The sequence below is a fragment of the Chenopodium quinoa genome, unplaced genomic scaffold, assembly GCF_001683475.1.
Source record: "Chenopodium quinoa cultivar QQ74 unplaced genomic scaffold, ASM168347v1, whole genome shotgun sequence".
Lineage (NCBI taxonomy): Eukaryota > Viridiplantae > Streptophyta > Magnoliopsida > Caryophyllales > Amaranthaceae > Chenopodium > Chenopodium quinoa.
In genome coordinates this window covers 298,246-310,089 of record NW_018744284.1, presented here as the reverse complement: position 1 = coordinate 310,089, position 11,844 = coordinate 298,246, and the positions used below count along the sequence as shown (strand labels likewise).

General features: G+C 38.9%; 1 protein-coding gene across 1 annotated transcript; it reads right to left on the bottom strand.

The window, feature by feature from the left end:
- Nucleotides 1-662: 662 nt before the first annotated feature.
- On the bottom strand, nt 663-4,758 carry LOC110694942 (methyl-CpG-binding domain-containing protein 4-like). The gene is made up of 2 exons (XM_021872135.1): nt 4,602-4,758; nt 663-1,414 (listed from the first exon to the last, which is right to left on the bottom strand). Exons 1-2 carry the CDS (start codon nt 4,635-4,637, stop codon nt 917-919), a joined length of 534 nt encoding a protein of 177 aa, XP_021727827.1. The 5' UTR covers nt 4,638-4,758; the 3' UTR covers nt 663-916.
- Between the last annotated feature and the right edge of the window lie 7,086 nt (nt 4,759-11,844).

The window sequence follows — 11,844 nt, the reverse complement described above, 5'->3', positions numbered from 1 at the left end:
TTTTTACTGAACTGAAATTATTTTTACTTAATATTATTTTTTTAAAGTGAAGTGAACAGAAATGAAATATTCTCAATGAAATATTTTAAATAGGACAAACAGAAATGAAAACAAAAAGGGCAACAAAAGTACTTCTATAAGACAATAATAAAACCTCGACTGGTTAACCATCACAAGGAAAATAACACATCCATATATGCTTGGATTAGGGTGTATGTATTTTAAAAAGTATAAAAGATGTTAATAATGATAAAGAAGGGTTATTCAAAGGGTCAAGGGTTTGCTAAATTCAATTTACAACTAAAATAATATAAATTTAATTTACAACTAAAATAAGATATAATGAGGTTTAAACAATTTTAGTTAGGTTCAAAGGAGGAGAATTGCACCTAATTTCCCACTACTTCAATGGTAAGATAGTTAGATAGCCTATATAGGATACCCCAAATATAGAATAGCTTTCATCTCTTAACCAACACTACCTTATCCACTCTCCCTTCTCTTTATTTTATACACTTATCCCCATCCACCACTTGAATTTTTATCCCCAAGGCCTCAATCCAAGCATGCCCCCAATGCGCGCCTCCAAATGTCAAATATGATAAACATACACATCAAGCAGGCAAAAAAAGAAATAATCCATTACGGCGAGAATCAAGCGGTTGCAGAATGCAAATATGGGAAAAAATCTGATGCTACATATAATAAGCATGCACAGCAACTCGAACATTCAGCTTAACAGATTCATCTAAGGCCAAATTTTACAAATGGCTCATTACAGACATTTCCAAAAGCAAGTTCTACTACCCTAGATACCACCTACACTTCTGAGGTTTTCATTGTTCTTAGAGAAATATAGATAAAAAGTTGAAGCAGGAAGAGCATCAACAAAGTCAACAACTTAGCCAACTAAATATTAATTCTTCCTCTTACCATCAAAATCATTATCCTTTTTGCTCGCAGATTTTTCCGCACGCTTCCTCCTCACCTCAGGAGGAATAGTATCCTCCAGTATCTTTGGAACAGTAAAGTTGAAGTCGTCCAGCTTTAAGTGCTGGTATTCTGGATGCTTCTCCAAGAATTGCACTACTTCTCCCTGACACCTCACTTTCTTCCCGGTTGGTGTTAGGTAATGGGCATCCAACTTAGAATAATCTGATCTGAGGATGAGTTCCCTCTTGAATCCTGCTGGAGTCTTTGGAAGATTAGGCTTGTCAATAACCCAAGTTCTGGTTGCATCACATTCAAGGTCTGCTGGGTCATCACACGTCACATTTGGTTGTCTGTCACAGGTGTATGGGTCATCCATAAACTTACATCGCAGTTCCTCATACTCTTCCTTTGTAGCAATTGATCTCCACTTTTGGCACTTACCACACTGTGCAGCATACAGGTCTATGGCACCACGCCTTGGCTACAGTTCAAAAAGGATGAACAATTAGATAGAAACAAATTAATCTCCATTTCTGTTTCAGAAAAGCAAAGCCAAAGCCAAGGCAATCACGGCTTGTTGCTGTCAAAAAGAACAAACCTTGTCCTTAAGCATCTTGTTCATTGAACATCCCAACATTTTGTTTGACCATATATAACTCAATCTATTGATCAAACAATCTATATTTTTGATGTTTTCTATTCATATCACTAGGCCCAAAGAATACTAAGTTGAACTGAATAGAGCAACAGAATAACAATTACAAACTTTCCAATTATATTTTGAATCATTATCTGGTATTATTAAGATTTAGGCATATAGAAGTTAATACAATGAGATGAGCAATACAACAATAATAACAAAACCTCTAAACATGGTATGTGCAAGCATCTTTTTGCTCAAGCTTCTTTATGGAAAGCAAATAGAATGTATTCTATACATGATACTAAGTACAGCTGCACATTGTGGAAAGAAGAGAGGGGGGGGGGGGGTAAGCAGAAAATATTCCTGTAGATGGATATCTTGATCAAAATCTAGCAGACCTTAGAACCTTAACATGCAAACTTCCTGTATTAAAAAAAGGCTGGAATATAGTGTGTTATGAAGCATGATAGTGCAGGTAAAAAGTCGTCAAAAGAATGAGCGAAATGGCAATGCTACTCAAGCACAGTGCATCCAAAAGAATTTCGTAATCTAGGTCAATGCAAAATCAACTCTTCATATCAACAGACAGATAAGGATTTCTAGGTAAGGATATTCAGTGCACCAAAAATGGTTCCAATTTGAAGCAAACAAAGTAACTCACATTAAATGACTTTTGGGTCTAAGCATAAAGTAAGTGGTTCAAGTTGACATCCAAATTACCTACAGACAAAGCATGAAAAGTAGTGGACACTGAGCATCATTTGTCACCACGTTCAACTAAGCAAAGACATACCAACAGCAAAATCTAGTTACAGCCTCAAACTGCAATTCATTATGTAAGTAAAGCCTCACAAAAAGGAACTTATGTGCATAGCAAAGTATAGCCTTCCACTCGATTCTCCAATAATCACTCCCGCCACCAAAGCAAGAGTCTAACAGTACGCCAGTAGCTATTAACTAGATGTTAGTAAATTGAGATCTCTAATTCTCTATTAATTTAGCAGCATAATCAATAGCTGACCAATGCTTATGAATTGAGATCTTCAATTATTAACGTCATTAATAGCTGATCCAATGCCAAAGTAAGCTAAAAATATTCATGTAAATGGATATTTTGAATAAAACCTAGCAGACCTTAAAACTTAACATGCAAACTTCCTGTATAATCACACTTAAGAATTTGTTTTCTTAAAATTATTATACTTAAAAAAAAGAGGCTGAAATATAGTAGGTTCACATGATAGTGAAGGTCTGCTAGTAAAAAGTCATCAAGAGAATGAGCAACAAAATTGCATTGTTGTTTAGTTACACAGTTCATCCAAAAGAATTTTGTAATCTAGGTCAATGCAAAATCAACACTTCATATGAATAGAGACAAACAGGAATATCCAGGTAAGACATCCAGTGCACCAAACAAGGGTAGATAGAGCAATTTGAAACAAGCAAAGTCCATACTCGCACTAGATACTAGTATGACGTTTGGGTCTAAGCATAAAGTAAGCAATTCAAGTTGACATCCATTCACCGCCAGACAACACATGGCAAGTAATGAACACACGGCACAACATGTCACCAAGATCAACTAAGCAAAGATATACTAACAGCAAAATCTAATACAGCTTTAAATCGCAATTCATTATATGTTAAGCCCTCCAAAAGAAATTTACGTACATAAATGTCATAAAGTATAGCCTTTCACACAATTCTTCGGTATCCACGCCCACCACCCATGCAAGAGTCTAACGGCACACCAGTAGCTATAACCTAATTGTGTGTAATTAATGATCTCCAATTCTTTAGTAACGTAATCAATAGCCAACCCAATCTTCTGAATTGAGATCTTCGATTATTTAGCAATGTAGTTAATAACTGATCCAATCATTGTAAATAGAGATTTTTGATTTCTTCAATTATTTAGCAATGTAATCAATAGCTGGTCCATTAATTTTGTCATATAGCCTATGTAAATCGGACTCATGTGTCTAACATGGGTATGTGTCCCAGTGAAACACGGCTTGTTCATGAAAAAAAATGAAGTGTCTAAGCGTCAATCCAATGTTCGAGTGTCAATTCGAGTATCCGGCTTGGGTACGGAATATTGATCAAAGTAACATGGTAAAGCTCAAGTGAAAATAAAAGGTTATACACTCCTACATGTTTTCTAGGTCTCAAGATTACACCCAAACTAAAATTCTACCTTCTTCTTCAGCCAATTCCTGACAAACTGAATTGCTATAGACTTTAAATATCATAGCTAATAATTTACAACAAAAACCGAAAAGTTTCGACCATGAAAAAGTAAAAACGAGAACATTATTTTGGGACAAAAGGAGTATTTTAGTATATCTTTGTCTCCTTGAGACTCAAAAAAAATACCATATAATAGTTGGTAAAACATAGGGAGTAGAAATCAAATAGATGATCAATCTGTAATAGAGTAAAACCAAGGCTTTGTTCCATCTATTCACCTTATTTGTGCTAATCTAAAATAATTTATACTAATTGAAGTTGATTTTTACTTAAGATAACATATTAAAATTGTTTATATATTACGTCAGAGACTCAATCCAAGTATATATATTAACTGATAAATCACTTTTTTGAATTTTTAAATAAATTAATAAAAAAAAATCAATGAGAAAATGAACAACGGCTAATTACAAGTTTACAACAACTCCAAACAACAAATAGACCAAATTAAACGCATAAATTGCTTACCCAGAAAAAATCAATCAACAATAAAAAAAAAAATAAAAAAAATGATAATGCTATTTCATCAGAATTTTCATCTGATTTATAAAAAAAAATCACCAATTTTAAGTACATGTAAGTTACAGCAGCACTTTTCTTTTTTTATTCTGACAGCAAATCGAAAATTCAATTAACAATTTACAATTAACAAACAGTATTAAGAGTGAAAATAAACCCCCCCCCCCCCAAAAAAAAAAAAAAAAAAAAAAAAAGAAATCTAGCAAATCATAAAGAATAAAATATATAAATTGGAGGAAGAGAGAGACATGCATACCTTAGAATCGTCCTGAATTTTCTGTTTTTTGTTCATGGCTTCACAATTTTCGCACAGAATTTCTCTCTCTTTCTCTTTCTCTCTCCTCTTTCTAATGGTGAATTGGACTATGGGAGTTTCTGATACAAGGGGCCATACTGTGAATTAAACTTAGATGTCAGACCACTATCAGGGAAAAAAAAACTCCTGAATCTCTCTCTACCCACTTTCTCACTCCTCCAACCCAATTTCCCTCATCAAATGATTTTTTCACCACACCAATGAGGAAAAAAAAAAAAAACTCATCAATCTCTCTCTACCCACTTTCTCACTCCTCCACTATACCCCACCATAATACACATCATCTTTTTATTTTATCTTTATTTTGAAATATTGTTTATACTACATAATTAATTTTCCAATACAATTAAAATATGTAAAAATAATTTATTTTTTAATTACGTTTAAAAATAATTTAATAAAAATATGTAAAAAAAAAAATTTTTTGTAAGAAATAATTATAATAATAAGAAGAAGAAGAAATTGAGAGAATATGTTAATTTCTCTAATTTATGAGATTTTTTTAAATTATATCAAAATATATCAAAATGCATGTCTATTTATAGAGAAAAAAATTTTATGACCGTTGGTGTATTTTTTTTTTAAAAAAATATTTACAAAATATAACCATTGTAAAAAAGGTACAAAAATTCTGATTGGCTGAAGCACTGACACGTGTCACCCTCCCATTGGCTGGGCTGACGCGCGTCAGTGCCAGCCATTTAATTTTTTTTTTGCTTCGTGTACTGTTCATTGCTACCAGAAAAAAAAAAAAAAAGGAAAATGTATTGCTTGTGGGCCCCACGCGTGCACTGTTCATTTAGAAAAACCCTCAACTCTTGAGGGTTTTTTTTTTCCCTCACGGTTGAGGGTTTTTTCCCTCACTGCCGTGGTGCTCGGTTTTTTTTTTTTACACCCTTATTTTTACTCGTGAGGGTTTTTTTCCTCACTGCTTGTAGTGCTCTCACACCTAAGTTTGAGCTGGCAAAAGTTAACACGTATCAACAATCCGACATCATAAAACACGTGTTAGTATCAAGAGTTTGCCACTTGTTTTGACAGTTGAGGTCCTATGTTCTTTACCTTATTTAAATAATTCACTAGTGATTAGCCCGCGCGTTACCTTGGAGTACTACTTTTATAGTTGTGTAACTGCTAATTTTTAAGAGCATCATCTAATAGTTTGTATGTAGTATGTGTCTTCAATACTTTGTAGTATAATATTATGGTGCAAGGTTAAAGCATAATTGACAATTAGCGTAGATGATTAAACAATAACCTTTTTTTTAAGAGGTCAAGTGTTCGAACCTTCTCATCCACATATTTTTTTTCCAATATAGTTGAAACAGCATGGAGTATTGTTGGTTGTGTGGATGACGTGGCACATTGAGATGTTGATTGGATGACGTGGCATAATAAGAAATTGAGTTAGTGACGTGGCAAAATGAGGGGTCTACGTGGCGTATAGACATTTTTAGGAACGTGTTTTAATATATTAGTATAGATTTGTTTTAGGGAAATTCTACATGGTGGCCTCATGGTTTTGAGTTTTCTACGTAAAAGACGAACTTTTTTCCAGCTCTCTTCAGTGCACCAAGGTTTAGAAAAATTGACATAGTGACCTTTTTTAGGTTTATGGCTAACCTTTTTAATTAAAAGGTCAAATTAGAAAATAACACCTGCTAAAGACCCCGAGTTTGATAATAACACCTGTTAAAAAAAACGTTTTATTATAACACCTCCAAAAATCCCAAAATTTTTGTTTCACCACCCACTAACGGACTTTTGGATGGAAACCGTTAGTGGGGCCGCCATGTACACGTGTCAGCTATTTATTGGTTTTAAAAAAAAAGAAAATTAAAAAAAAAAAAAACCTAACCCCCTAATCCAGCCAGCCCCACCACCAGCACCACCTTCCCCAGCCAAGCTACCACTAGACACGAAACCCAGCGACCACAATCGAACACCATTCGACCTAGCCACCACCAGAAACGAAACCCCACCAATCCAGAAACCATTTGACCACCGAGCCACGACCACAACACTTCCCTCACTCGCCATCAGAAATCAGCCAACCACAGTGCTTAGCCCACAAATCCGCCAACAACTCCCTCACGCACCTTCGCAGCCCCGTTTTCTCTCTCCGACCATCGCTTTCTTTTTCCTCTGTCTCCGTCGCTTCGTTCTCTCCGTCGATACCCTTCAATTTGTTCGAATCAGGTGGCTGTTCATCAATTGAATACATTTATGAAATGTAATTGCTTAAGGGGAAGCAAAGCAAAGGGGGATGGGTTTGTGGGTGGCTGTGGTGTTTGGTGAAGGGTTAGGGGAGGAGGTTTGGGGGTTGCAGTGTTAGGGGAGGGGGTTTAGGGCAGTGCTGGTGTTAGGGGAGGGGATATCGGGCTGTGCCGGCGTTAGGGAAGGGTTTGTCGGTGTTAGGGGAGGAGGTTTCTAGGGCTGGCTGGGTGTTAGGAGGGTTCCAGCGGCTGGCTTGGCTGGGCAGGTGGTGCCGGTGGTGGGGCTGGCTGGGTTAGGGGGTTAGTTTTTTTTTTATTATTTTCTTTTTTTTAACCAATAAACAGCTGACACGTGTACATGGCGGGCCCCACTAACGGTTCCCATCCAAAAGTCCGTTAGTGGGTGGTGAAACCAAATTTTTGGAATTTTTGGAGGTGTTATAATAAAACTTTCTTTTTTTAACAGGTGTTATTATCAAAATTGGGGGTTTTAGCAGGTGTTATTTTCTAATTTGGCCTAATTAAAATGGTTAACCTTTGATTTTTTTTATTAAAAAATTATTTAAATTATATTTTAAAATAATAAAATTTAATAAAAAAAACAAAGAAACTCCCAGCCACCCATCCTTGCCGGAATTCGGTCACCCCCGACCATCGAAACCATCTTCCGGCCCAACCCCGACCACCGAAACCACCAAAACTGGCCGGTCGTCCTTCCACAACCCCACCAGACCTAGCCCCGACCCCCAAAACCGCCACCCCGATCCCCAAAACAACTACAAAGTCCAACGAAGCCACCTCCACCCCACCGTGAAACCCTAAATTCAGATGCTAGCACCTCTTTTCCTTTACGCAAGCTGTCTCTTTTTCCATAGGCTAGGGTTTGATTGGGTTTTGAGGGTAGATCGGTGCGCAGTTTCATGGTGATAGAGAGGGAGGGCGGTGGTTTCGCGGCGGATTCGAAGGTGATGGGTGGGGATTTGTGGGTTTGTTTCAAGTATGGGGGTGGGAGGGAAGGCAGTTTTGAGGGTGGTGCTAGGGAGAGGGGTTGTTTCCGGTGTGGCTGGTTGGGTTGGGGTGGTTTTCGGGGAGTTCGTGGTGGATGTGGAGGTAGTGGAGGTTCATGGGGTGGCTGGCAATGTTGGGGTGGTTTTTTGTTTTTTGTTTTTTTTTTTATTTTAAATTTTATTATTTTAAAATATAATTTAAATAATTTTTTAATAAAAAAATAAAAGGTTAACTATTTTAACTAAAAAGGTTAGCCATAAACCTAAAAAACGTCACTATGTAGATTTTTCTAAATCTTGGTGCCACTGAAGAGAGCTGGAAAAAAGTTCGTGTTCCACGTAGAAAACTCAAAACCATGAGGCCACCATGTAGAATTTCCCTTTGTTTTAAAATAATTGACATAGTTAAACTTGGTATTTATATCAATGAATTAATTTGACTTTAAATATATACTTCCTCCGTTTTTTTAATATTGCACCACTTGCTTTTTAAGTAAGTTTCACAAATATTGCACTATATCCATTTTAGAAAAAGAAATATATGTGTTCACACTACAAATACCTAATATACCCTTGCTTTTCAACCCTTACTTTTTATTTTGTGTATACAGTCACATAGGAAACTTTGTATTTGGGGTGGGAAAAAAACAGTAATCGTTAAACGGTATAGTCGGCTCGTTTAAACGATTAATTTATTGAACCGTTTAAATTAAACGGTTAACAGTTACGGTTACGTTACGGTTACAATTTTAAGCAAACGATTTATTTCGGGGTTTTTTGGATGTTCTGCGGTAGAGTTACAACACCAAGATTGGATCCACGCGCCTGTACCTGCAAAACAACGGAGACTCCCGGGGGTGGGAGTTCCACCTCCGACGATCAAGTTAGAACGTGTTCGGATGTAAAAAAAGTGCTGAATGTAAAGGGGGATCAGGCTCCTCTTAGGAGAGACGTGATCATCCGGCTATATTAGACAGCCTCGAAATCCGAGCCTTAGCTCTCAAGAAGTGCAATTAAAGCTGGAGTTAATACTCAGCAATTAACGTACACGTGTGTTTAATAATTTCTGAATTCGGTGTTCTTAACGGGGAACATCTCCCTTTTATAGGGTCTTAAAATGCGTGCCCAGTACTAGGTTTTTAGATACCTATGACTGACTGGGCTTTCTTGGAGTATGGGCCTTGGTAAGTTTCTTGTCCAAGTTGACAATCTGTCTGCCACGTGTCGTGCTCTGATTGGTCCATTTGGGACTCTTTACTGAGTGACACGTGGTAGACTCTGTTTGGTCCACGTGGATGACACGTGGCAGGGTTTCATTGGTCCACGTGGTGGGGTTAAATCCCATAATCATTTGCCTCTCACAAGGGTGAAGTGGCTTGCCACGTGGCGCCTGTGACAGGTGTCACACTCTGTTTGGCCAACGGTTTTTACCGTTCTTTTTTTTTTACCGTCCCTTGAAATTCACCCCACTATAAATAGGGCATGTCCCAATCATTTTTTGGATATTTCCAAAAAAAATTCAGAAAGAACTCTTGAGAACTTTGTCATTTTCTAAGAAAGAACGACTGTCGCCTGCTACTAGACCACTTGCTCTTACAGCCGCCGAAGATTTTCCAAGCGCCTTCATCTTTACAGACTAAAGGTAACCGACTATTTTTCTTTTTGTACTTTCTCTTTTTTTTATTTTTGTAAAATGGTATCCTAAAAGCACACGGCACGACCTAAGTTAGTGATTTGCCGGTCACCGGGGACGGCTGAATCTAGAACTTGGAGTACCGACTGCCCCTTGCTGGACCACCCTTTGCGACCTTCCCTAATCTGACTATCTATGTCTCTATGCAGGACACCATGGCCAGAACTGCAAGGGTGACAAACTCAGACGGCTCCTCCTTCTATACGCCTGTTAGTGAGATATCTGACGTGCCGCCTGGCGCCCCAAGCTCCCCGAGTGATTCCATTCTAGAAGAATCAGGGGAAGAGGTTCAAAATGACATTCCGGGCTTTGTTGATGTAGCCTGTTAGGCGGACACTAGGTCCAAGAGCTCAGGCAGTGACTCTGAGCCAAGCACTTCAAGCAAATTCTCTGACGACTCTGAAGCTAGGCATTCTCGGTTGGAGACAGCGAGAGAATCCCTTTCAGTAGAAATAGGAGAAGACTGGGCGGAGCCGTCTGCTACCCACCGAGAGCAATATGCCGCCTACTATTACATGTTCCCGCAAGCAGGCGGAAAGTGATGGCGAATAAAATAGGGAGCTTCAAAGCTGACCATGTAATGGGGCATGGTTTTGTCTTATGTACGCCGGATGCCGAGGACATCGTAGTTTGGCCAGAGGGGTCCAACTACGGGGACGAATGTTTTGGCTGCTATGAGGAGGCTATTAAGGCTGGCCTAAGATTTCCTCTACATTCGGCTATGGAGCGAATCCTGAACAGATACCAGCTGGGTGTCTGGCAACTAGCCCTAAAATCTTGGTTCAACATCTTAGGCTATGTTGCCGGCTGTGAAATACACGAAGTAGACCCCAGATTTGAAGCATTCACCCACATGCACTACCTTAGCCGGACCCCAAAAACAAGCAGTACCGGCTGGTACCAGTTGTTTATCCACAAGGGTTATCTGATGACTTTAGGGAAGGAGAACAAATAGAAAGATTGGAGGAACACTTTCTACATTGTCTCCAGCCTTGAAAAAGTAAAAAATAAAAAGTTTAACAGGTGGAACAGGAACCTACCTTTCCTAACAGGCGGATCTGAGCTGTCGCTTGTTCCTCGTAGAGCTAGAGAGGAGATCCTTGACAAAGGCCTCTTCAAAGTGGATATCCAAGCAAACCCCGAGACTGGGGCGAGGTAGTTCATTCCCCAAAATTATATTCCCAAGTATAACTGACTATACGATGGGACATATCTGGCCACCTGTGGCCTTAGTGGAGAGATGCCGAGAGGTAGTTGACCGCATGTTCAAGTGTTTTGTAAAACTTGGTTGATTTTGTGTCAAACTAACTCTTTGATTCATCTTTTGCAGATAAAGCTATAGAGAAGCTCTCGGCATCAAAGAAAGCTGCTGCTAATTACCGCTCGGCCATCCTGGGCAAGCAGCCTGTTGCGGAGTTGCCTGCTTCACAGGCGCCCAAGGTGAGCCTTTTTTCATTTGTTTAAATCAAAATATATTTGTTGTCACCTGCTTCTCACTCTGTGGCTTTTGTTGTAGGGGGACCCCAACAACCCCTCTCCTCACTCACAGCTGGATCCAAAGATTCAGAAACAGACGGTTGGTGACGTGACAACTCCTGGTAAACCCAGGAAACATGTGGCTAGTAGGTCAGGGAGAAGCCATCCTCCCAAGTCTCCAGCCGTCCCTGAGGTCAATCGGCCTTATAAGGAGAAGGAAGTGGCAGCTGAATGTATCAAAGACTTGTTTCCTTTCCCTTACCCTTTGAGGGTCAAATTCAATCAGCAATCGTCTAGTACCTCTGAAAGCAGTCGGTCTATTGGCTGAATTTACACCAAGTACTTAAAAAATGTTGAATGTGCAGAGGCCTCTCAAAGGCCGGATCTTATACAGTTTGCCAAGTCCATGCTGAAAGCTGTCTCCCTTGAGGACATAGAGGAGGTTAAAGGAGTCGGCATCCTCAACCTGGACGTCATCCTCGCTCTTCTGGCTGAGGTATACTTGTAAAGTTTTTTTATGTGTAGTTTATATAATTAGCGAGCCGCCTGTAACTGACGTCTTTTTTTTTGGCCGAGTGAAGTCTATGCTTCGAGTGCACGGTCTTCGTAGGCCCAACAATGAGAAGACCAAGGAGGTAAAAGCTGCGAATGCTCGCTCCGCCTCTTCTCATGATAAGGCCATGTTTCAGATTTCCCAAAATGAAATATTGACGACTGACATACTATATTCATAAGCGACCGCCAACCTGCAGGTCAAGGCTGACTTGGACGCTGCGAAGAAGCGGGTCTCT